Raw genomic sequence first — 27,739 nt, 5'->3', positions numbered from 1 at the left:
GCAATGTGTATGTCAAGTTTTGGAGGTGGGGACCATCTTAAGTTAGTTGACAAATGCAGAACAAAGGTTGCTACTAGCATACAACACAACTAGCATACTACCAACAAAGGTTGCTTAGAATGAGAGGATTAATCGAGTAGCTACAATCATTGTCAGTCTCCTAAGTTGTTCAGATAGACAGAAGTGGTGAGTTTAGACTGTGGAAAACTGTACTAGGTACAACACAAATGAGCTACTGAGAACTAGAGTGGGCTAACTCCCCTTTTCTTTTTTGGCCATTTTTAAGATAAAAGTGCTGAAATGAAAAGAGAAATTGCCTGTTTTTCAGATGAATACTGGTCTAAATCGAGGTTTAGTTCCAATTTTGCCAAATGGAGGCAGTCGAGCCATTATTGATTCATCAGTGCAACACCTGGGCCAACTTCGATTTCCAAGATGGCCGTGCTCATAAAACCAAACCAGGCTTCATCCTATGCAAAAACATCCCAGAAAGTGAGCAGTGTTTTAACTTTGCTGCCAGTGCATCTGCCTATTAATGTAAGTACATTTTCTCTTTTTGACAAAAACATGATTAAGATCATTCTAGCACATATTGAGTGCTAATATTCCAAAAACCAACACACGAGACTGAACAGGGATAATTGAGGGGTCGTTTGGGTGATTTGTATTTTATTGCATCTCATAGGAGGGCTCACATGCAAGGAAGAGGGGGTGAGGGAGGGAAAAGGGGGTGTCAGGAAGAATCAGGCAGAACACCTCCATCCATTTTGAATCCCCCTACCAAAAAATACACAGCCGTCATGGGAATACTGAGCAAACATAATCTAACCGCATTGTCTGGTATGTAAATGACACTGTCGCCTTTATTTGAATTTTTTTGTCTTTCAACATGTAATTGCCACAATGGATTAAGATACAGTCACTTTTGGAAATAAACAACACACAGAACATCCAGCGTATACGTGAGTGCTTTACAACGGGTCTTCCCAGTGAGCTCAGCAAATGTACCTGATGCCGTCCGATCGCATGCACAAATGCTAGCAACCCAATATTTCATCCCTAGGCACTCTACACCAGCAGAGGGCGCCAAACAGCCAGCAATGCTTTTTAAATCAATACTGCCTCTAAAAAACTGACAGGTATGTTATTTTTATTTATTTTTTTTTTTTTTACATCTACATGCTTTCCCCCAAGATATGTAACTAAAATATTTTGCCTTCAAAATAAGGAAAATAAGTGTAATCTATCATTAAAATAGTCTAAAATGCATAAGTCAATTTGAGCACAAATATAACTCTAAAATTGACAAAAGTAAAAATAAAACAGTAGATAACGTCATATTTGCATGTTTTTGGGAGCGTTTGTGGCTAAGCCTGACATATTGGAGGTACAACCATGATACACACGTAGCTCAGTGTTAGCCGGGACGACGAGGAAGGTAGCTCAGTATTAGTTGGGACGATAAAGGAGGGGGGAGGGGTTGGCCAGTGAAGATACACACACACCGAAACACAGTCCACATTGAACAACACGGTCCTTGTCTGCCAGATGCGCAAAGAAACCACCATTCCATAAAAGTCAGCTTTGTCCAGAATGAATCTAAATATGCACTTTTTTTTTTTGGTTCTTTTTCTTTTATCCCCCCTCTCCCGCCGTAGAATATTAAGTAAAGTTTAACACTGATTTACACACACACACACACCCACACACACGTAAAACAGAGTGTTCTGTATCTAGGGTTCACATTCACAGTTGTGCTACAACAGTACATCATGGGGGGCGGAGTTGAAGGGGGGCGGGGTATTCGAGGAGGCGTTGAGCTGATGGTCGGGGGGCGTGGCTGAAGGGCGGCAGTGGGGAAGTGCAGACATCCAGAGCGCCACACACAATATCGCCTGGAAATATAATATTTGTCAGCCACAGGGGCCGGCAAACATGGATGAATGAATTTTTTTTTTTTTTTTACAGTTCTCACAATATCTAACTAAACGGCAAAGTACCTTTAGAAGGTCTGTGTGTCAGCCTACATGAAGTCCTTAATGTTAAGGTCATCCAGAGCGTTCCTGGGTGGGGGAGGTTTTCTGGGGCTCTGGGTCATTCCAGGAGACATCTGCACACACGTGCACACACGCGCACACATGAGCCACTCACAATCAGCAGTGCTGTCGACTGTACTTTATGAGGACAAATCTAGGAGCTGGGTTACCGGGGCGCCGGTGGCAGGGAAGCCCGGCCTAACCAAAGGCATCATGGGAGCTCCGACACCCGGTGCCCCAGGCTTTTTCAACGAGACACACAAAACAGGAGACACTTAAGACACAAATGTGACATTTAAAATTAAGCGGTGTTCAGAATCAGTCACTTATTCTTTCATCGCTATATAGCAGGGGTGTCAAAATGAGTGCGTTCATTTTGAGTTAATTTAAAGTTCTTAACGCCACTAATTATTTTAACGCGCAATTAATGACCGCCCCTTACTTGGAAAGCCTGTACTGGGGGAATTGCAGTCACAACGCAGCAGACACGGTCACGTCAAAATTTAGTAGTAATAAATTTAATAATAATGCATATATTTGTGGAGACTGGGGTCAAGTTGTATTTAACAGTTTTAAAAATGTGGAGAATTTCACAAGTTACTTCATGTTAAAGATTAGATAGCTCTTACAAATGCAATTATGCCATCTAGTGGCAGAAAAATCATACTCGTTTTTTACAGTACAGTACATATTTTTAATTATAACTCCAATGTATGAATTATTATAAAATTACTGTATCAATGACTAAAAGATGCAGCCATATTTCTATTAGTTTAACATTTTTTATTGTACTTTTTTATTGTATATTTAGAACAGATATAAAATTTGCAATTCATCTTGAGTTAACTATTGAAGTAATGCAATTAATTATGAAAAAAAAATAATAATCGCCTGACACCCTTACTATATAGGGATTTTTATATAGTGGATTTGGGTCATGGGAGTTCTGTAACCTATCCTAGAAGTGGCAGAATACGAATAATTCGGTTGGGTGGAATCCTCACCACTCTGAAATTACAATTTAAGGAATAATAATAATAATAATTAAAAAAAAAGTATAACTATTTTCACTTGTTATTTCCTAACATACTGTATACCCAGACTTTCAATCTTAAGGGGACATAATGGCGCATGGCTCCCACAGAGCGAGGGTCGAAAAACATATGGTTCATAACTTACAACATATTCAAACAGTGATACAAAATGGCAACCAGTGAGAGATTCTGAACACAGCCTGACTGTGTGTGACACATAAAAGTGGGTTGAGGGGAATCAGCGTCCAACACTTTGTAGTAATGTCCAAATGTATTTTTTCTTATTTTTAGGGACATTACTGGACTAGACTGATGCTCTTACCATGCCGTAGCCTGGGTGAGTCCCCATAAAAAGAGGAACACCCATGGGTGCTGGCTAAAGGTGTAGAGGGGGGGAGAGGAGGCGGAGTTGGGGTCACTACATGTAAGACAAAAACAATGAAAGACGCACAGCAACAAAAAGTGACAAAACACAACACAAACCTAAACCTTAATACCAGTGCTTTACACGTGTTAGCATCCTTACTAGCATTAGCTTGCTAACATGAGAGTGAAGTCAGAGCCTGTGTATTGGAAGTCATTTACGCATTTATTCCATATCGCTAAAGATCTAATTGCTAGTATGCTCTTTAAGTAAGACAATTCAGCCCACTATTAGACTGACTCGATGTTAGCACCCTTACTAGCACTAGCTTGCTAGCATGTGAATGAAGTCAGAACCTGTATATGGAAAGTTGTTTAGCAATTTATTCCATATCACTTAAGATCTAATTGCTATTATGATCTTTAAGTAAGACAATACAGTGCACTATTAGACTGACTGTTAGCATCCTTACTAGCATTAGCTTGCTAGCATGCGAGTAAAGTCACAACCTGTGTATGGGAAGACGTTTACGCATTTATTCCATTTCGCTTAAGAGCTAATGACCAGAATGTTCTATAAGTAAAACAATTCAGCGCACTACTAGACTGACTGACTGTCTTAATAATGACATACGTGTTTGATACTTCTGCGCGCTAGCTGGCATGCATGCTAGTAAGGCAAATACTAGCCAATGGCTACTACCAGTGTATTAAACTCAAAATTTGTATACATTACTATATGTTATTATACAGTACATTTTCATAATTCACCATAATTCTTAAAGATTAAATGTAAATCTATCAATTTAGCTTAGCGCTAACCACTAGAAAGAAGTACTACACTTAGAGAGTCACTGTATCTGCATGCTGCGCAAACTACTGGAGAGGTGCAAGATGTCAACCAGAAGAATTTTATAATGTCACTAGTTGTGATTTATGCCGTTTTTCTTCACTTGTGAGCATACAAGTCCATTGACCTTAATATGGACATCAATTATATTGAATAAATGCTTAAAAGGTTTTCCATAAGCTTGCGAACGAAAGCTTATAAACTACTATTAAATCTGTGCTAAATCAAATAATACTTAAATAAGCAAATAAAGATGGGTGAGGGGGTGGGGGGCGTTTTGCTTAGGGGTGGGCAACGTATGGTTCCTTAATTCAGGCCATTAAGGATTTTTCATTATCAAGAGTCCTGTCAATTTGTTGCATTCATTTAGCATTTTTTTTCCTAAAATTGGTAAGTAAAATGTTTAGGCTTCATTTATCGCATCAAATTATTTCTACTTGATTTTTCTAAACCATTCATTAAGGTAAATATATATATATATATATATATATATATATATATATATATATTGTATATATAATTTTTTTTAATGAGGATAAATTATAAGTATTTTATTATTTGCATTTTAAAATTGTATTATTATTATTATTATTGCACAATACAAGACATTTATATGCATACATATGTTATTATAATTGGTGGATTCATCGTAATTCTAGTGAATTAATCTAATTTAAAAAATAATAATTTGACTAAAATTCACAATTTTACACATTTTTCATGAAACATTTTGAAAGTAGGTAAGTACTTTTTCTCATGAGTGTCCATGGGCACCAAAGTTTGCCCACCCCAATTCAGCTGCAAAGAAGAACTGCAAACAGCATTTGCAATTTCATCACTCTCAAGCCAATAAATCATCCTAGTAATGATTTTGAAGTCATGTGGTGTTTTCTGGCTGCTTCTCCTTAGCGGCACGTGGCGAGCCAGATGAAGGCAATGCAGCTCGGTCCCGCCATGCGGCTCCACTCCATGCTCACACGTAAGACACAGACAACATTTACCATGGGGGCACCCCAGCTGGGGGGAGCTACCTGAGGGGCTGCTGGGGATCCCATCGTCAGATCTGATTCGGCACAAAAAAGAAGAGAGAGGCAATAAGGTACAGCTAAAAATGACTTGTCTTTTTGTTTAACGCACCACAATCTAGAAAAGCTCTACTTACTACTCGCCATGTTAGCCATGGAGGTGTCAACATCGCCCGCCTGGGGGGTCAGGGTGGGCTTCATTACGTCCCCTAAGCCATCAAATGCTACAGGGGGGGAGGAAGGATCACAGGGGGAAGTTTTGGGGAGAGACGGGAGAAGGAGACATTAGCAGACAGGCTTACTTTACTACAGTACAGTTCTGGTGTCGCTATGGAAACCCATTGCTGTTGCCATGACAACAGGGAGGAGAGCTTAAGAGGGAAATTGAAGTGATGCCTGTTTAAATACGACAGCTATCAAGACATGCATTTACCATCTCCAGAAGTTAAATTGGATTATTGAAATGTTTTCAACATGGGAGTGTGTATTTGCGTGTTTGCATCTGTACTACTGTGTAATTGTGTCTGTGTGTGTGTGTGTACATGTTTGTGTAATGTGTGTGTGGCAGCAGAGAGGCCATCTCAGCCCTCCCGCACTGCAATGCAGCATTCGCACGGCCGCGCGTCAAAAGAAGCGAGGAGGGAAACTCACCGAGTCAAATGGCAGGAAGCAAGCAATGAGGCAGCCCGAGAGCCACGCGCGGGAGAGAGAGGAAGCGGGGAAGAGAACAAAATGAGAGCCAGCGAGGGAGAGCCAAAAGTAAGAAAAACACAAAGATGCCAAAGTCCAGAATAAGAGAACACTCACTGGAGGTGACTGAGAGGAAGAAAAAAAAAAGCCTTAAAGCTGCACACTTTTAGTTGTCACATTTTGCAGATAGTTGTTTGGGTTCTGGTCACCATGGCAACCAGGTGCACACAAGGCAAGGGAATTCCCTCAAGACTTAAGCACACTGGCGGTCAGCAAATTTGCTGATGATGCTGACATGACCGACCAGGATTCATTGGAGGATTTTGAACAATATGCACCGTAATTAGTAGATTTTTTTCTTTCACTTTTCGATATAATATACAACTGAGATGGTGTATTTGAGGATTATTTTTTAATCATGACTTGTTTCATGTCTAGTAAACCTGAATCATTTTAATAAATACATAGCTTTGACGATATTGCAATTTAGGGATGTTCGATCTCAGTATGAGTGCTCACCGATACCAAGCACCGATACCACTAGTGCTTTTGATAGATACAATTTAAAAAACACAAAATTGCATGAAATGATTAGTAGTTTTCTATTATTGTAATTTCTAGTTCCTGATCAGGGCTTCTGAACTGGTAGCGGTACTCGCCTATCCCTATTCTAATTGATTGCACCTGAAGTAGAAAAGAATGTTATACTATTTTTACTTATTTATGTATATTTGTATTTTATCAAGTGGAATTGCATTTTTTTTTAAAGAAGAAAGAATTTAAGTTTTAACAATTCCATTTTTAGAAATCTTAACTCTATTAAACATTTTTGTTATATCAAAATAAAAATGTATATATTTTTTGTCACAACATGTGTTGAAACTTTAAAAAAAAAGGTTGTTGTTTTTAGCTAAGACAGTAAAAACTGGAAAACAAAAAAAATAATAAACAAGAAAAAAACTTTGTCCCACCCACTTTGTCCCACCCACCACAGATCAGTCTGAACGTAAGTAATGCATAAACTTCCTGTTCACCACAAAGCAGATAAATAAAATAAATAAATGATTAACACTAATAGTTATTAATAAGTTGATAATTAAAAAAAAATATTTTCCCCCAACATTAGCTAGTTAAATTAATTAATTGTATAGAAAATCAAAACCCTAACTCACACATTGTAAAAAAAATAAATAATAATAATAATTTTTATGTATGTTATATTAAAATATTAAAATATTCAATTTCCTACTAAATACAGATAATACTGTACTACATTTTTTAAAATCTGCTACTACCGCTATTATCATTAGTAGTTGTGTATCAATTACGAATGTATTTATGGAAAGCAATTTTTGCATTAATTCAATAAAATGAGGTCCATGTACTACTAAAAAGACTGCACATTTCTTCAGTTTTTTTCGTTATTTGTGCAACTTTTGACCTTTGACCTTAAGATGGATATAAAGTATGTGTAAGACATGCTCAAATGGCTTTCAATCTACAATGAAATAAGATGCAATTCGCCCACCATTTCTTTTACCTGAGATAAGTTCTGCTCCGGGGGCGGCGGCGGCTGCTGGGGCGTCTCCTCCTCCTCCAGAGGACTCTGGCGGGTCAACCGCACAGAGCCACACAAAACATGTCCATTGCAGCATTAAGGAAGAAGAAGGGAGGGGGGAGGGAGGGAGAGTCAGCCTGGGAGCCTCACACTGCTAATGCCAAAAAATGAGAGTTAGACACAAAATTATACTTAGAATGAGCATTAAATACTGTAAAATACATTGCCATCCAACACATGGGACAGCTTCAGAATTTCTTTTTGCAACAAACAACTGAAAACAGGCATCAAACAAAACTGTCCATTGATTAGGACAAGAATTACATGAGAAAACATTTTTCTTTTCTTTTTTAAATATAGCTTTGCTACACACACACGCGTACAGTGTTCCCCCTGTATATATTTGTGATTTGCTTCTCATGAATTCATTTCTTAGCAGATTTATTTTGGGAACTTATTCCCTGTTATTTACTTTGAAAAAATAAAAAAATGTTGAATGGGAATGTGCATAGCCACAAATGCATCTTCCCTTCAGATATTACGCTAATATGACCGCTTTAGAGTGCCTCGTCGTCAGCCATGAGTGTGCGCAGAAGGTGAAAGAGTGTGTTAATGTTTTAAAATTCATTTTGTATTCGACATGGCAGCCAGCGTGTGGACTGGGACTTCGTTGCTGGCATGACCGATTTAGAGCGCCTTGTTGCGCAGTGGGAAATGTGTATTTTCACTTTACAGGGACTTCGACATAAATAATAGAAAATCACATTCAAAACTTTTGCTGGCAGATTTCCACAGTATAATGGAGACATGTAAATATGTTCCACAAAAATTGTATGATATACTGAATATAGAGGAGGCAAATCCAGGTCCAGAAAGTAAAAACCCTGCCACAGTTAGGCTTTAGCCATTGATGCTAGCTAAGAAGCTAGCTAGCTCCTTAGCAGGAAAACGAGCACCATGGGAGCTAGCTAGAGAGCTTGCTGGCTAGCTCCCTAGCTAGCTAACTACCAGGTAAACAAGCACCATGGGAGCTAGCTAGCTAGCTAGCACCTGGGGCTAAATCCAAACTGTGACAGGGTTTTTACTTTCTGGAGCTGGATTTGCCACCTCTGAAGTGGGGGAACACTGTCATGCTCAGCATCACTCTTAAATTTGACACTTCCGTCGAGTGAAGCTACCCACCACAAAATAGGCTCATGATGTTGCTGCTGTCAGTTTTGGGTGGGGGTGCGGATGAACGGATGGGTGGGATGGCTGAGGAGTCGAACAAATCCGCTGGAGGGGATTAATGGAATGACATTTAACATGATACAATATTCCCTGATGCACACAAGTGGCCACTATTCGAGGAAACAGTATTTATAAATGCATAGCATGCATAGCATGCTAAAGAGGAATGCGGTACTATTTAGTACCCCCCCAAAAAAACAACTTTCATTCTATCTTTTCAGTGAAGCAGGAAGTGAGAGCACACCAGAGGGGACAGCATGTGCGCAAAGGAGGGGTACCTGCTGTAAACAAGTCAACTGTGGGTGTGGCGTCTGCTTGGCTGTCTGGCGTCAATGCAAAGAAGGCTACAAACACGGGCAAAATGCTGAAACATGGCAGCAGGCAAGTAGAGGACGAGAATCCTTGCATTCATGTGAAGTGATTGAGGCAGTGGCGGGCGGTGCGTTTGGTAACCAACCACCTCTTAACAACACGTTATCACATCGCAAGTGTAAAAAACATTTATGTAAAAACATGACAAAAACATTAAATAGAGATTATTAAACGGTTTAATGTTTGCAAATCGACATTAATAGCTAGTCAAACCCTGCTGAAGCAAATTTTGCCCTGACCAACCAATCAGAAGACAGAAAAATGCTGATGTCAACAGAGTATAAATTATTTCAAACCGCACTCCTGACTAAAATAATGCCACACAAAGCAACACACAAACGTTGAAATCTGATTGGACAGCAGTTACAGCTGTGAGGAAAGCTACAAAAATACAGTGAAGCTCCACGGTTTAACATTAGCATTGGAAAATGTGTCTATTTGCAGATTTTTGTGATGCGAACTAGCCTTCATTTCAACTCACCTGTGCGCTTTTTGTGCTCAGGCCAAAGCCATGTCTAAGATGAAAATCTTGCTTTGGTGCCATCTTGTGGCACAATTTTGAATTGATTGGAAGTCCTTCAATTAGTCAGGCCATACAGCCTTGTCTAATAGTAATTTTAAAAAAAAAAGTGTTTTGCTGCCATTTTGTGGCATTTACAAACCTTTTTGGGTGGATGTCAAATTACTTGATCCCTATCACCTGCGCTTCACTGTTCGGACTATATTAATACAATTTCATGGAACAAGTATCAAAATGTATCTTTTAAATGTAGGCGAGTGTTTGCCCCGACCGCCCGCCACTGGATTCAGGCAGAAAAATGCATTTCAAGAGCACAGTAGCGCACACACGTCCGACGTTTTACCGCTGAAAAGATCGATCGTAGGTTGAGCGTCGGGAGCTACGGGCGGCGAAACGGTCGCCGTGGTGACGATGGTGCTGGATACGGAGGTGAAGATTGATGATGGGGAAGGTGCGGCCACCTCAGAGCTAAAACATGAATTTTCCACACCAAAAAGGTCTAGACCTGAAGACGCGTCGGTGGCGGTGCTCACGTCCGAGGGAGCGAAGGGGTCTTGTGGGAAGCGATGGGGGTGGGGGGGCATGTGGAGGAAGTGATGTTAGACATTAAAAGAAACACAAAATTGATGTTTGTTGTTGTCGTAATGAAAGCTGAGATGAGAGAATGAGAAATGCTGCATTCAAGAAAACTGGAAAGTTGGAAAAAGTTATGGAGGACCAAAACTTCCCAAATCTAAAATAAATAAATGACAAAATAAATAAATAAATAAATGAACAAAAGTGAAAATAAAACTGATATAAAAATTGAATAAAAAATAAATATAAAATGAAATATATATATATATATATATATATATATACAGTATATATAAATAAGTAAAAGTAAAACTAAATACAAAAATAAAAAACGAGATTTAAAAAATGCCCCACATCCTTTTGTCGCACGGACGTGTGAAACCGAATGATAAACAAAAGTGGGAAGTGTATTGTCTTCCGTCTCCGTGGCAACAAGAGAAGCACAGACGGGTCCTTCTTTCTTCGTCTTACCAACACATTAAGGACAAGTGTATGTTTGGAAACAGGTTGGAAGAGGATCTCTATGCATAATTAAAAAAAAAATAAAAGCTGGAGCCAAGATTCGAACCTTAATTCCGCCAAATATCTCAATAGCCTCCAAAAATCCATATCGGTCAGTCCTAATTATAACAATGAGTCACCCACCAGCTCCGGTTGCAGCTCCGGCGACTGTGACAACAGGCGTTGCGGCGGCTCCGCCTTCAGCTGCCGCGGCAGAGGCCTCGGTGGCACCGGGGGCGGCGGGTGTGGCGAAAGCATCTGAGGTTTTCCCCGCACAAAACCCGCGGTGGACGAGAAGACGTGGCCCAGAGAAGGGAGTGAGAAAAGCGAAAGAGAAAATGACATGCGGAAGACAGGAAGGAAAGACAGCGCAACTTGTGGACAAAGGTGGGACAGACGAATGGGAGCACAGACGAGGAGGCGTTCTAACGTTACGACACGGAGAGTAATCGCTACGTATGCGGTGATGCCACGGGACAAGCGTTTGATAGACGGACAGGCTTTTTTCTTGGACGTAGCGAAAAGCATGTCTATCAAACTAAAATGTCGATAAAAAGCAGTTTAAGCGTTTATTTCATATCCACGATATCCAGCTTAAGGTCCATGCACCAATAGCATAAAGCAGTGGAAGACCTTAAGCTCGATATGAAGCGTACAGAATGAACACTCAAATGGCTTCCCGTAAGAAGAAGCTGATCGTGTCGGCCAGTTTGCACATCAATGCGTTGCCATGGATTCGTTGCTTTGCTTGATGCATTTGGAAATAGAGTGGAACCTGCCCAAGTTGAACAACAGGCCTCTAAAGTGGCTCGGACCGCCATCCAGCCACCATGCAACAGGCGTCACTTGAGACTCAATGAGATTTAAGTAACACAAAGTGATTAATGCTCCAGCTCAGTAGGATTAATCATATAATTTTAAAGTTTAAGTGTATCGTCGCTGTCGGGTGGAAAACAATGTCCAAATATGGTCAATTTCCTATTTCTCATAAATTGATACTCTTAGTCTAATATAACGTTTGTTATTTTTACACATTATTAAGCGCTTTAAAGTGTTGAAAATAGCTTCAGTGGCACTTTGCGGGAGCCACATTATATCACCTGAAGATTGAATGTCTGGATTTTTTTTTTTTCATTTTGATGGCGAGTGAAAATGGTGCAATTGTAAGTAACTTATTCCCCATTGATTTTATTTTTTATTATTAATTCTGCCTACCAACGGTGGAAAAACCAACATCCCAGGACAGACCATGTCCAACTTGAGTAGTTCCACTGAATTAGCAAATTTTCTGTGGCTACATTTTAAATTACAACCTGTGAATTTTTGTTACTTAATCGCAAAAAAGCTTGGCACTAGTTAAGGAGTAATAGAGTCGTTTTGGCTAGTTTAAGAGATACAGTGGTACTTTGACTTACAAATGTCCCACCTTACAATTTTTTTCAAGCCACAGGTCACTCCTTTTTTTTTTTTTTTACGCGACAATTTAACGTACAGACAATCAAAATGGAGCAGTTAAGATATTTGTTAATAATAGCCCACTATACTATAATCCATATTGGGGTAATGGCATGGATGGATGATTTAAAAAATAATATTATATATATATATATATATATATATATATAAACCCAATTAATGTATTGTTTGTTTGTTTGTTTTATTTTTATTAAGCCATTAAAGGTTAATTATAAAAAGCAACATATAGGTTATTTAAAAAAAAAAAAAAAACATAGATTTTGAAAATAACCTATTATGGGTTATTTTTAACTCAATATATTTTTTGTTTTGTTTTTTAACCCATTTTATGTTAGTGGGTTATAAATAACACAGAACAGTTTTTTTTAATAACCCAATTGTGCTATTTTTATTAACCCAATGATTCATAAAAAATAAAAATAAAAGTGTTATCTTTACTTAATATAGTTTTTTATATTTTTTATATCCCAATATTGGTTATTTTTAACCCAGCAGTTTGAAGGATGATAATTTGACACTCTAAACCGGGCTGTAATTTAAATATGTCAGTCCACAGACTGTATATGCATGCAGCTAAGTGTGGCATCACACCATCAGACGGGTTCTTGAGGGGGGGTTGAGCTTCTCAGAGAGGATGTGAGGTCGCGACCCCAACTCCCTGGAAGCCCACTAACCTCCTAACAGATCCATATTGGTGGCGCCAGGGGAGGTGGCGGCCGCTGTGCTAGTGGGAGGAGCTAGAGCGACTCCAGCTTCTGGTGCCGTAGGGGCGGGCGTGGTAGAGGCGGCGGTGGCGGCGGCGGCAGGGGAGGGGGCGGCGGCCTCCGCTGCCAAGGTGGGCTCGGCTAGCATGGAATCGCCCATTTCTGAGGAAAGGGTGAGGGGGTTGTGCGGGGGGCGCGGGGGTTTGCAGAGTAGACCCCAAATAAAGTCAACCCAACCCATGTTGAGCGGGTTGAAAATTCAAATAAAGCCCATTTAAACAAAGCAAAATTCCAGTCAACAAATTTCAACATAAAAACAAATTGCCCCCGTTGTCGTCAACCAAATTCAGACAATGGAGGATGTGGAGGGAGAGTGGAGAGAAAGAGACAAAAACAAGACCACTGAGACTAAAAGAGATCTTAGACTAGAGGAGACAAACAAGGAGGTCAGTGAGACACATCGAGAATTGAACAGAATCCAGAAAACACTCAAACAGTGTCTGAACATTTAGACTTGAACAATGGCAGGAAGTGCTTTTGCTTCCTGAACCTACACTTCAGACTTACCCCGTTTAATCCACCTCTTAGTACCACCACGATCACATTACAATAGGTAGAAACCATTGCTATTATGAGTCAAATTTTAAACATCTAAATACAATTAGGGGTGTAAGGCAATTCAAATTTTTAATTGTAATTAATTGCATGACTGCAATAGTTAACGCATGATTAATCGCAAAATTTATATCTGTTCTAAATGCACAATACAATGTATAATAAAATATTTTTATATACTCTTGTTAACATAAAAGTAGAAAAATGTTAAACTAATAGAAATATGGCTGCATCTTTTAGTCAGATGTACTGTAAAAAGTGTGATATTGATTTGTGTTGGTCATTTTTCTGCCACTAGATGGCATAATTGCATTTGTAAGACATAGGTGACAGCTTGGTGCATTTTTCTTTTCATATTAATAGCTATCTAATCTTTAAAGTAACTAGTAAAATTCTGCACATTTTTTAAATTCTAAAATATAGCTTGACCCCAGTCTCCAAAAAATATATGCATTATTATTTAATTTATTACTGCTAAATTTTGACGTGTCTGCGACTGGAATTCCCTCAGTGCAGGCTTTCCAAGTAAGGGGCGGTCATTAGTTGCACGTTACAAAAATGTGTGCCATTAAAGGAACTTTAAATTAACTCAAAATTAACGCACTCATTTTGACACCTCTAAATAAAATAGATCAAAATCTCCTCCAGAAATACAGATTATTCCCAATTATCGCGACAGCCATTGCTAGCTGCTGGAAGTTGTCTTTAATCATTTCTGTTATGACCAACCAGTCAGAGGGCTGAAAAACTTTGGCCCTGTGAGGACAAATTTGAAATCGGAGTAGTTTAAAACAAAATAACAAAAAAAAAACATTCCTAATTCTATTAGTTTAATTTACATCAGCCAGACGGGCAGAGAGGCTGAAATCTGATTGGACAAAAAAAGAAAATCCAACTACTAGAAGTCGTGCAGCCAAGAGAAATATTTTAAAATTAGTATACTAATTGGCTCAACACCGGACTTAAAAAACACGTAAGCACGACACTCAAAACCAAGAGAAAAACGCTCACCTGATCCGAGAAGATCTGCAAAAACAACAAGTCATCATTTATTAGCTAGTTGATCATCTGCCATCCCATAAATTCAATCTTATATCATTTATATATGTTTCCTCCTTCCTTAAACTAGTGGAGTTGGGGTCTTACCTCCCCAGGATGTGGTGCCGGCGGATGCTGCTGGTGGGCCAGAGGAGGACAGAGGATCCAGGTCCAACAAGGAACTAGATCAAAGAGGACATAGCTCACCATTGGGGCATTTTTTATGGATTTCATAGTAAATTAATACAATATACTCGGTTTATAATTACTGTATCATCCATGCTAATTTCCATTAGCCAGTCTATGGCATTTTGCCTTATATGTTAGCATGAAGCTCGAGGACTTTTGTTCAGAAATGATAGCTGAAACATTTCCCCAAAGTAAACAATGCCAAAAAACGTGATAAAGCTGGTACGTACTCTTCCGCTGGCTCGGGTGCTGCCGGAGCGGCGGCGGCGGCGGTTTCTCCAGGCGGAGGCTGCAGCGTAGGGACGGCGTTTGAGGATTTGGCCGGAGTGGAAGTCGGAGACGCGTTGTTTGTGGGAGAACCCTGTGCAGTGCACAAGCACATTTGCGGTCCCGCGCAAGCACAAAGCAAAAGTGGAAATCATTACAAATGTGCAGCTTACCTTAGTCGGAGACCTAAAAGAATAGAATGAAAAGTCATTGTTAGTGTGAAAAATGTAATTGAATAGGAAAAGAAGAAATGGGACAAATGCTTGAATTTCAAACTAAATTACAAAAAGTGCATCATGTGATCATATGAAGGGTTCATCCCAGAAGCAACACAGACAAATGTCAATCATTCATTTTTTGCGCTAAAACTGCAAACCTGGGAATAAACCTCTTCATATTATGCAGCCTGGTCCCATAAGAATTTAATACAACCTTATATATATATTATTGATTATACAAACATTTATTCACAATTCACATTCATTCTAACAAATATTTCAATTATTCAACCTATCTTAATAATATTTAGCCACAAATTGCTGGGTTATTTTTTTTTAAATACACGTGCAAATCAAATACACTATTATGACGAATATCTTTGTACAATTTTTGATCAATTAAATTCTTTTGGGACCACATTGCATTATGGTTCATCTTGCAGAGGTCTGCATGATTCGACGCACTTTCTTATAGCATGTGCGTCTTGTAGACTTCGCACATGTATTCACACACACACACTTGTTAGATGACCTCAGGGATGCTCAACTATTCCCAGGGGATAATTTGCTTCCCATGGGAATAGTTTACCTGTTTACCTGGCAGGTTGTGATTTATTAAGAAAAAAAAAAAGAGGTTGGTGGGCCCCAAAGCCAACACGCAGTTTATGCTCACCCTTCACTGGTGGTCCCAAATGAACGAAAAGGGGGATAAAAGAGAGGAAGGGTTAAAGGAAATGATAAAAAAAAATACACCACCAGGCGTAAGCGCAATTCTCATTGGTTAGTTGAAAGATGGCCGCTTCCTGTCTGAGTCTTTCAGCATGGTAAAGAAGTCTTTCTTTCTTTTTTCTTAATTTATTTTATTTTTCTTTCTTTCTTTCTTTCTTCCTACAATCCACCTACCTCCCTTTCTTTCTTTCTTTAATTTTTCTTTCTTTCATTTTTCTTTCTTTTTCTTTCTTCCTACAATCCACCTACTTTCTTTCTTTCTTTATCAATACTTCCTTCCTACCTACCACTTCTCTCATTCTTTCATTCATACTTTCATTCTTTCTTTTTCTTTCTTTATCCATCCTTCCTACCTACCACTTCCTTCTTTTTTCTTTTTCTTGCTTTCTTCTTTCTTCTTTTTCTTGCTTTCTTTTTTCTTCCTACCTTCCACCTACCTACCTCCTTTCTTTCTTCATCTATCCATCCTTCCTTCCTTCCTTCCTCCCTCCCTCCTTTTCCTCTTTCCTTCCTTGCACCAATTGATTCATATCATCATATTTTTGTATACACGTACCCCTTCTTGCCGCCCTTTACGTCCTCCAGGCCATTCATGTGTGTTTCCAGAGACTCCAGAATACTGCTGGGGGCCTGACACACAATAACGACAATCACCAACACAAATAAATAAACGTTTTGTGCATTTGGTAGCTGGGCCTTCAGACGGGACTTGTGCTGCTGATTATTTCTGGCATCAATGTGTTTCACTTGTCACAATTGATTCGAACAAATTTTGCTCCGATCAACCAATCAGAAAACAGAAATATGCTGACATCATCGTGGGTCAGTCCTCTGACCCTGTGTGGGCAAACTTGAAATCTGATTGGTTACATGAGTCAGCACTACTGATTCTGAAGGCCCTAAAGGCTGAATCTGATTGGCCCCCAAAAAAATCCTTTATCCACACACACTACTGGAAACCATAAGAAGCGCTACGAAAGAAAAAATATTATATATATTATATATTATAATATGGAAGACACACACACACACAATCAAAAGTGTGTGTCTGGCTCGTATGTCAAACGGGATTAGGCTCAGCATGCCGGCACACCATCCTGCAAGCAGGCACTCGGCTGTTGCTATGGTTACCGGCTCCTCCTCCAGAGGTTTAAACGGACAGTCATCGTCCTCCGAGTCTGCCAGGTCCACCACCACACCGGGGTGGAGACACTGGGGGGTTGATGGTGGCGGTTGAAACATGGCGTGTGTGTGTACTTGTATGTGGTTCGCCTTGACTTACGTAGTTGATGTCAGGGATGTCATTTTTTTCAACTCCGACGGTCTGAAGAGAGAAATAAAGTTGTGTTGGGAAACATTTGCTCATTACTGCGTCGCAGAGGATAAAGAATATATGCCTGCGAGTATTGTTAGAAATTGTCTGTGTATATACATTGCTGCACCTTTTGTGTTCAAATAGCCATTGTTAAGAGTGCCTACGAAGATGCATTTCAATTGCTTCTATGACTTTTTAGCAAATACCTCCGCCAGCTTCATGAACTCCCCGATCTTTGTCACCCGAGTCAGGAACCTCTTGTAGATCTCCAACGCTTCCTTACAGTCGCTCTTCTTCATCTTGAAATATTTCTCTGCATAAAAAAAGAACATACGAACAGTCTCAATTTTCACAGAATACATTTTTGGGCATTCTTTAATGCTGTGTAACAAGTATAAGTATAACAAAGGTTAGACATCCAAAAATAAAGTTCTGATGTGGGAGAGTTGCTATCGTACAACATAGTGGATAGCAATACATAAGTTGACTTTTTTTTTTTTACACTGTACATTCAATGTCTGTATTTTGTTGTAGTGTTTGTTGCAGTTTTTTTCTAATCAATTTAGCAATAAATAATAAAATTAATATAAAAGTATAAAATTCAACATGCATTTCACATTCATTTTAACAAATACTGAAACGTTATTTAAATGACTAAATAATATAACTAATACATGATAAATAATTATTTTATTATTGTATTTAAATGAACTTTTACAATTGAGTTATTGTAAATGATCAAATATATTTTATTTTAGTTTTAAATTTATAAATATACAGTACATCTAACATGTATTTATTTTTATTAAATTATTTATTAATTTATTATAAACAAGACAACTAAAATGTGAATGAATTATGTAATTGTTACATTTTAAATGAACATTTTAATTGATTTATTGTCCATTCACCCATTAATAAATTTATTTTATTTTATTTATGAAACAATTTTATGCATACACATTTATGGTAAATGGACTGCTTTTTATATACTGCTTTATATTCACCTTTATGAAATTATTTAATTTATTATGAATAAGACAACTAAAAAATGAGAATGAATTATTTAATTGTAATTGTATTTAAATAAATTTCTATGATTGATGATTTGTTGTAAATAGTAAAATTATTTAAAAAAATTGTGAAATAATTTATATATGTTAAATGTGTATATTAACATTTATTCATTTTGTTAAACTGTTTTAATTATTTTAGTTAAATTAATGTCAAATAAGAATCAAATAAATTATTTTATTATTGAAACTAACTTTTACAATCGCTTTTTGTAAACAACAAAAATACGTTAGGGAGCTAAACCATTTACTGCATACACATTACAAACTTAATTTTGTGTTTCGTATTCTTTTTTGCTGATCTCTGTAACAATTTGGCCAAAAATATCTTTACAATAGCCTTTTTATTTGACCATTTTTGATCCAAACAATCTTCTAATTAGCATTAACACTTTAGCTGTTCACAATGGTTACTCCTGCAAGCCTCTGGCTCAGACTGGATTCGGGTTCAAATTTGCCGCCCTCTGTCTGCGGATGTGAACTCATGCGGGCATTGTATATGTGAAGAAGGGTGCGTGCAGTTTCATTTTTTGTCAACAAGTGGCAGTAGCGATTCAAATTTGAATTTTCTCATCTGTGAATAACTGGCCTTGAACCTGATGTCAAAAATCCAGTTTTGCCCAGATCTGCTTTGGAGGCTTCACTGCGCGTGCTTCCAAACTGACCTAACATGTTGATGATGCCATCATTGTAGGATGCAAAGAGCTTGACCAAGTCCTTGAAGAGCAGCAAGAAAGCGGCGTTGATGATGCCGTTGTTGAGCTCCTTGGGATGAACCTGCCAGCAACCAGGTAAGACGTTTTGAGTTCCATGTGAAAAAAAAATATTTACAAAGGCCGCCAAACATGAGAAGACGGCAAGTGGCGGCGACTCACGTCAAACTCCAGAAGTGTGTCGATCTGAGTCTGCAGGACCGGCATGCCCTTCAAGAGCTTCTCTGTGGTCATGGTCCTCATCACGCCCTCGGCCCTGGTTCACAAACATTTTCAATCAAGTGAGCGCATCGTGACAAGCGCATGGGCCGGTCAGCGACGTACCCTTTCTTGACTCGGGTGAAGTCGAAAGCCATCTGGCGGTAGGCGAAGGCTTTCTCGTTCAGGTAGCGGCCGTACCGTCTGATGAACGTAGACATGTCGTAGCCTTCGAAAGAGGAGCGAAAGCAGAGAATTCAGAGATGTGTTTCTAAATACGCTTTACATGTTTGAAGACTGACTCTTAGAGGGGATGGCTGAAACGAGGAGCTGCTTTAGAGCGCCTTGTTGGTGGCCACGAGTGTGGGATGAATGATGGAATATAAAAGAGATTTTTTCGTTTTGTTTTTAATTAGTGCTGTCAAAGTTAAAGTGTTAACTGATTAATTAATCACCCAAAAATGTGTGCATTAATTAATGAATTAAAGCAGATTAATCGCACAATTAATTTTTACCATAGATCCTTTGGCTACGTTTAAGGTAGCACAGGTTGTGTTTGAGCAATAAACATAATTACGTGCCTTAAAGTAAAGCATTTAATAAATGATTGCGTATCACGTTTATAATATTTGCTCATGTCAAACTATTTGGGGTCATTTTTTCCCCATTTTAAATTATGCAAATAATTAACTGATTAGAAAAATAGGAGGATGAGCGTTGTGCAGTGGATCAAAAAATGTGGAAGACGTCCTTGTAACATTAAATGTCATAAGAATTAACACATAACCGGTGCTCTTCAAATTTGGCAGGAATTTTTTTTTTTTATAATAAAGCCTTTTTTATTAAGCGATTAATCGTTATTAATAAAAATTCTAAAATGTGATTAATCTGATTTAAAAATTTAATTGTTTGACAGCTCTATTTTTAAATCAAACTTAATTGCCGGTATAAATGGGGCTTCGGGCCGGTGTGGCCTCTATAAAGCGTTTTGTTGTCCTGGTGTGGAAAAAAAAACACCTGACAACTATCGCTCTCTTTCTCCTCTCTCTCTCTCTCTCTCTCTTGCCCTCTCTCTCTCTCTTGCCCTTTCTCTCTCTCTCTCTCTTGCCCTCTCTCTCTCTTGCCCTCTCTCTCTCTCTCTCTCTCTCTCTTGCCCTCTCCCCCTCCCTCAAGAAGATGCCAGTGTCACAGCCAGGCTAACTTCATCCATTAGGAAACAAATTCTAACCACTATTTTCATTCATTTTACTTCCATTTATAACTACATTAGTTTTCAGGGAAAAAAATCTATTTTATACAGCTGTTGTTTTATGCACCAGTTTCACATTGCATTGTCTATCTCAGGGGTCTGAAACATGTGGATCTGGAGCCACATTTGGCTCTTTAGTCCCTCTCCTGTGTCTCTCACTCTCTTTTTTTTTTACATATTTATTGATTTATTTTAGATAAAATGTTTAGATGAATTAATGATTAAATAAAAAAAATATGAATTAAATATATTCAAAAAATATCAGTCCATTTTTTAAGTTGTCAGGTAAAGAGAGATGAAAGGTCAATTTTTTTTTTCAAATACCTAAAAATGTCCAAAAAATGTGCACAAAATGTCCAAAAAGGAAGAGAAAAAAAGCAGAAAATTAGCATTATATGTTCATGAAATTGCCAAAAATGTCAGAGAATTGCATAAAAAATGCAGAAAAGAAAACATTCAAAAGAAGAAAATCCCCAGAATTACCATAAAATGTCCACCAAATTGCCAAAAATGTCAGAAAAAAATAACATAAAATGTCCAAAAAAGGAAGAGGCAAAAAATTATCATCATGTGTCATCAACATTGCCAAAAATGTCAGAAATTTGACAGAAAGACAAAAAGCCTAAAAAAATTATTAAAAATTACTCACTATATATACTGTATATATATATATATATATATATATATATAAGGTAGAATAAATAAATCTGAAAGTATTGGATGTTGCATATTTTTCTGTTACGGTGCAGCTTTAATTAGCTCTTGGGCCCTCAGTACATTTGACTAACACAAACACATTGTTTCAATGATCACAATATTGATATGTTTTGCGGCTCCAAACAGATTAGTGGTTATTTATTTGGCCTAAAATGGGTCTTTTGACAGTAAAGGTTGCTGACCCCTGGTCTATTTGTATATCCCCCACAATCAATAGGGTTTCCCCATTTTCTTTGTACCATTAGAGCCAGTTTTGTCGATGAAGTTGCTGAGGTTGAACAGCGAAGTCCTGGAGGCCAAATACTGGATGAACCTCTGCAAGGGCAATAGAGTCATTTAGAAAGAAGCACAGTGTTGTGAAAGCTACGCCACCGACGTGTACGTACCTCATTCCCGTGCACGCACATGTGGTGGGTGGTGACGAGGGCCTTGAAGACCACCACCCAGCTGGCGTTGGTGGCCCGCTCGAAAAGCGTGTCGGCCATTTGGGGGATGTTCACGTTGGTGGTGTTGGTGGCCGACACCAGGTCTGCAAAGGCAAGAGAATTGACTGTGTTTGGATTTGAGGGCTCCCATATTAAAAAAAATGGCTGAAATATGAACTTACACTGAAATCAAAACAACTCTGACTTTTGACTTTAAAGACAAATTGGACATCAAAACATCTGATTAATTTGCAAATATAGCTAATGTTGTGTCCGGTGTGTGTGTGTGTAATGAGTGTCTCGAAGGCTGCGACATTGACGTCAGGGAAGAGTCGAGCGTCGAGTATTGGCAGACGGCTTCGTTAATGGACGCAGATGAAGGCCGTTACACTGGGCAGGCCTTGGCCTCGCCTAAAATGGACTCGCCTGTCGTCCACTTACAGCCTGCTCTGTTCTTGAGTTTATACGTACGAGGGGGTGCAGATTTCAATATTTTGCTGTGAGATTTGACCACTTGTTCCCCACAAATCTAACAATTATTTTGTTTGATCATAAATTAATTTAAAATTTTAACATGAACATTTTAACAGTTAAAATATATACATTTTAACAGCTAAAAAAATATTACAGGACTCCATTTGATAAATTCTTGGTGGACCGGAATAGATAATCGGGCCAACGAGCCCGTGGTCCACTTACAGCTTGCTCTGTTCTTGAGTTTATACGTATCCACCCCCCAACCCCCTTTTTTTTTTTTAGGGAGAAAATATTTTTGTGTGCAGATTTCAATATTTTGCTGTCAGATTTAACCCCTTGTTCCCCGCAAATATAATAATCATTTTGTTTGATCATCGATTCATTTAAATAAAAAAAAATACCTAAACATTGTAACAGCTAAAATATATACATTTTAACAGCTAAAAAAAATATTACAGGATTCCTCATTTTATAAATTCTTGGTAGACCGGATTAGATAATCGGTCCGTACTTCTCGACCCACTCGGGGTTTCCAGTGGATGGGAGGCTTGGGGGGTGGGGGGGGGGGGGTGCTTGTAAAGAGATTATTTGTAATCACTAGTCTGCCTTTGTCTTCTACTATCCACATTCAACAACATCCATGATCCTCTTTTTTTGACCGCACGCCACTGCCTGTATGTTTTCATGTAGTAGCTGTTGACCTACTGTACGTGCAACATGGCTGACAGTTGGCGCCTGGAGTCTGTTCAAGCGCAAGCGATGGCGGCTTATGTAATATCATAACAAGTGTTCATTCAACACTATACACAAGCACTGCTTAGTCGCTCATAAAAGAGAAAGTAACCTTAAATGATCATCATTTATATTGCATTAAGTTGTCAGGATATCGCACCTGTAGTAAACAAACACAGATAATAAACATGCTAATGAGGATTGGCTGAGCTATTTAAAGACTCTTACGGTAATCCACCAGTTCTAAGAATGAACTGTGAGCTCCCCTGTTGGGCGGGCCACTTTGATGGCCATTGAGAAGCCAATACAAGAGATGGTCTCTAAAAATGACATTACAATCACCGTGTGTGTGTGTGTGTGTGTCGTCTTGGCAACAAGTGATCCGGCAGAGTTCTTATTAGCAAGATAGCATCACACCGGTCAGTGCAAGAGGCTTCGCTGTGACATTAAAGGTACAGTGCGGAAATTGTGTGCTCAACACTAGTGCAGTCTTTATCAACATGAGAAAAACCTCACGGCACACCACAAAACAAAAATATCTAAATATATATATATATATATATATATATATATATATATATATATATATATATATGAATACTGAAATAATTTTCTTAACCTCACCTTACTCGCAAATTTACATATGACGAGTATTCTTTCATTGAACACACACATTGCAGTGTTGCTTTCAATACACAAAAAATGTATTTGACATCGTGTATTTTTAACATGGCCACACAGCCTCAGGTGTTGAGTCAGCTGGCCGACCTTGCGCAGCCTTCATGTTCTCTATGAATGCCCTCTGGTGCCCGTTTGACTTCAGCCGTGACACCTAATTAGGCGGCATAGAGAAAGAATTACAGCATGGTGGGCCAAACGGAGGTATAATGTTTTACTTTTATTACATTTCCAGGTTTTTCCTGGCATCTTTTACTTCCTTCACTTTTTCCTTTGTTCTCTCCTTCATGTTTATCCTTCCTTCCTTCCCTCTTTCAGACCCGCTTTTGATTTCACATTGGAGGCCAGACCGCTGGCTCTTGATGACTTCAGCATTTTCTGTACTCTAATTGGTTGGTCAGAGCAAAACTCGATGCAGCCAAGTTCGACGAGCAAAACATGTCTGTAGCGATGTATAAATAAATGTTGATTCTGAACAATACAAGACACAGTTACATACCACATTGTGTTATATCTTAGATGTTTTCAACTGAATTTTGTAACAACCGTTAAAAAAAATTGACCCTGCTTGGAAGCCCCACCCTCCATTGAAATCTAACTTTGAATTCCCTGGCTCCTTTAAAACCTGAGGTCACACATTATGACAGCTGAATTTTCCGACTCAATTGTGTAACATGAAAAAAAAATTGTGGCCTACATGGAGGCCAAATACAACTTTGAAACCTTATTTTGAAACCCTGACTCCTTTAAAACCCGAGGTCACACATTCTGACAGCTGAATTTTTTCAAATCAATTTTGTAACATCTGTAAAAAATAGTGACCCTGCATGGAAGCCAAACCCTTATTGAAACCCTGAAACCTTTAAAACCCGAGGCCACACATTCTGACAGCTGAATTTTTCAACTCAATTTTGTAGTAAATGTTAAAAATTGTGACACTGCATGGAAGCCAACTCCTCCTTTGAAACCTTACTTTGAAACCCCGACTTCTTTAAGACCCTAAGTCACACATTCTGACAGCTGAAATTTTCAAATCTATTTTGTAATAACTGTTAAAAATTGTGACTACATGGAAGCAAGTGTCACCTTTGAAACCCTGACTCCTTTAAAACCCGAGGTCATACATTCTGACAGCTGAATTTTTCAACTCGATTTTGTAATAACTGTTAAAAATCGTGACTACATGGAAGCAAGTGTCACCTTTGAAACCCTGACTCCTTTAAAACCCAAGTCACACATTCTGACAGCTGAATTGTTCAACTCAATTTTGAAACATCTGTTAAAAACTGTGACATTGCATAGAAGCCAACCCCTCCTTCGAAACTCTGACGAGTTAAGAATCAGAGGTGTCAGCATGGCTCAGTGTGTCCCTGGCTTTGGACATGCGGGGCTCCGGATCAAATTCTGTTAAGGGGAATTCTTAGACCTGAATTTTTCAACTCAATTTTTTTAACAACTGCTAAAAAATCTTGAACTCTAACCCTCCTTTGCACCCTTACTTTGAAACCCTGTCTCCTTTAAAACCAAAGGTCACACATTCTGACAGCTGAATTTTTCAACAAATGTTCTATTATTGTTTTTTTGTAATTGTGACGTGATAGTATTCAGGGGTGGACTCAGTGGGCTGATAAAAGCAATTTTTCAGTTTATCTCACTCATGTATTTCTCGTGCTATGGATGAGGAGAATGCGCCTTTCAGCAATATCTTTATTGGAAACGTCCTGCTGCCAGTACACAAAAGAAGCACGCTGGCCCACATAGCCTCGCCTACAAATCCACACAGCACAGCCTTAAACAAGAATTTGCACTGAGCTACGACTAATTGATCCCATAAGAGTCGTTGAGTGTGTAAACGGGCTTTTGAGGCGAATGCGAACATAAACCACCAATGTTACGTGATGAAGATGAAGATGGAGTCTGAGCCTGCTGATTTTCGCTTCGGTTTGAAGATGAGGCAAGAAACGCCGTCTAACATTGTCGCCTTTTGCTGTGTAAATAATGCAGGACAGTCATTGGCTGATGAGTGAATTATTCACAAGGGGAGCGGATCACAATGTAAGACGCAAGAGCACAAGTGGCCGTAAAAGATCACAGCAAAAAAGCACACACCGCTACCATGTGCTACCAGGCCAATTTTTGAAGGTAAACTCACACTTTTAGCCCAATTAAGCAATTTTTTCCATGAAAATTATTCTACATGATTTACTTTCAAATTATTCAAAACTGCTTGGTTAACATTATTTTCCATCCTTTTATGTTTATCAACTGATTCGAACCCTTTAAAGTTCAAAATGTTAAGTCCGTTCTGAACTATTTATCAAATTCCCCCAAATGTGTACATTTAAAGTGCTAATTGCTGAGAAGTGAAAACCGCACAAGATGTCTGCACAGTACTGTACAGTGGACATAAAAAGTCTACACACCCTTGTTCCAATGCATGTTTTTTGTGATAATAGAGTTTTTCCATCATTGATGTGACCTGTTTAACTCAATTGGGGGCGGGGGGCGGCATTTTGAGGAGGGAAGTAAAAACAAAGAAAAGCAATTGATTTCGCAATTATAACTGGAAATGTGGCTGTGTTCAGAATTAACCAATCACATTCAAACTCAGGTTAAATGTGCCTCTGGTTAACCTCAAAGAAACATCAGATGTTCTAGTATGTTTTCTCTGATGAATTTTTTTTTCATTTCTCTGTGAAGACTAATATTTAATGGCTTCATTACTGAGATCAAAACACCTGTACAGTATACACTCGTCATTTTTTTTTTTAAATCATAAAAAGCATGTGGGGCTACTGGCATTTAAATTCATTGCAATGTAGTGTAGATAGATTTCTATGAGTGAATTGAATTCCAATCTAGGACAAATTAAACCTGTAAATCAGTCAACTACTGTGGATGGATTCTGGATATGTGCAGATGCTACATGCTAACTGCTAACTGCATGCAGTACTGAAGCATCCCCCATGACAATGATATGGCATGTGTGTGTGTTGCTCTGTACAACTTGCTTACTAAATCATCCTTGCTGGTTGCACTTGCACGAGACGACTAACAAGCACGCCCGCATGCACCAAAAGGGCCTGCCAGACTAAACGAGGCTTGCAATACTCGTACTCACACTCCAGGTGCTTCTTCTTGGGCGCCATCACTTCGTGCGTGGTGGCCTTGCACACGGCCCTGGCCATGTCCGAACCCGTCAGCTGGTACTGGGCCGCAGCGATGCGGTCCGTAAGTGTCTGGCCCGACATTTGGACCCCCTTCTGTGAAATGCTTCAGGGGAGAAGAAAAAAATCGATCTAACAGCTAGGCCTGTGACCTTCTCCCTGTATAGGTAGAAAAACACACCCCGGATGATTAATGTCGCATCAAAGTGAGCTTTTGATGGATATAATGAGCTTTTGTGGGGGTTGAACTAACGCGGATGTGCGCTTTTCAGCACCGTGGACAGCTCGGAAGCCACTTGGTTACGTAACAAGCCGCTCTTTACTCGCCCTGCAATCGAAACGTTCTAAACAACACGCGCAGTCTCCCTTTTGTGGATTTAAATCAACGCCCCATAGGCGCGCCTGTTATCCGGTTCGGATTATTCCTTTGCAATCGTCCAAAATGTGCGGCGCTTTTCTGCGGCATCGAATGCGCAAAACGTGTGCGCAAAAAAAAAAAAATGGAGGAGGAGGAGGAGCAAAGAAGCCACGACGGAAATCCCTATTCTCCTTCCCTTACGCTATTTTCTTTATTTCTTTCTCCTCTATCAGTATGGCCCATCTGACACTCTCCTCCCCCCAGCCAGAGGGTACTTGGACACGGGTGGGTGACGCACACGGACCAGCCCACGTCTCTTAAAGGGGCCAACAGGCGTTGGCGCTGTGTGCAATGACGTGGGTTGTGCACGCCTGAACCGAACCTGAGCATCAGATAGTTAGAGTCCCAAAATACAGAGGCGTAGTTTGCTATGAGGCAAGACAGGCAATTGCTTGGGGCCCCTTAGCCAGCAGGGACCCACAGAGGGACAACAGATTTGACACAAACGGCATATCCTTCACATTAACAGTTCAGCAATGACAATTAACCGTCTCAAATTCCCTTAGACAGGTGTGTGGGGGGGGGGGGGCTATTTAAATGAAACAACTATGTATAGTAAAGCTGATTATTCAATTTTTTTTGGTAA

General features: G+C 39.1%; 1 protein-coding gene across 14 annotated transcripts; it reads right to left on the bottom strand.

Annotated features, from left to right (window-relative positions):
* Nucleotides 1–845: 845 nt before the first annotated feature.
* On the bottom strand, nt 846–27,363 carry LOC144039010 (clathrin coat assembly protein AP180-like). Of its 14 annotated transcripts, XM_077551848.1 has the most exons (24): nt 26,989–27,363; nt 26,690–26,894; nt 21,643–21,785; nt 21,496–21,571; nt 19,417–19,519; nt 19,255–19,348; nt 19,045–19,156; nt 17,513–17,619; nt 17,274–17,315; nt 16,548–16,621; nt 15,218–15,230; nt 15,008–15,138; nt 14,697–14,770; nt 14,562–14,576; nt 12,906–13,097; nt 10,900–11,013; nt 8,739–8,831; nt 7,539–7,604; nt 5,446–5,532; nt 5,285–5,346; nt 3,393–3,446; nt 2,207–2,278; nt 2,001–2,110; nt 846–1,895 (listed from the first exon to the last, which is right to left on the bottom strand). In XM_077551848.1, exons 2-23 carry the CDS (start codon nt 26,817–26,819, stop codon nt 2,024–2,026), a joined length of 1,941 nt encoding a protein of 646 aa, XP_077407974.1. In that variant the 5' UTR covers nt 26,820–26,894; nt 26,989–27,363; the 3' UTR covers nt 846–1,895; nt 2,001–2,023. The 14 variants fall into 14 exon arrangements, with proteins under 14 accessions (XP_077407974.1, XP_077407975.1, XP_077407976.1 ...); XM_077551849.1 differs by having other exon boundaries at nt 5,446–5,517; nt 26,690–27,362; XM_077551850.1 differs by lacking the exon at nt 3,393–3,446 and having other exon boundaries at nt 26,690–27,362.
* Between the last annotated feature and the right edge of the window lie 376 nt (nt 27,364–27,739).

Source organism: Vanacampus margaritifer, chromosome 19 (genome assembly GCF_051991255.1).
Source record: "Vanacampus margaritifer isolate UIUO_Vmar chromosome 19, RoL_Vmar_1.0, whole genome shotgun sequence".
Lineage (NCBI taxonomy): Eukaryota > Metazoa > Chordata > Actinopteri > Syngnathiformes > Syngnathidae > Vanacampus > Vanacampus margaritifer.
The sequence above is the reverse complement of the archived record's forward strand: the minus strand, read 5'-3'. Positions and strand labels throughout refer to the sequence as shown.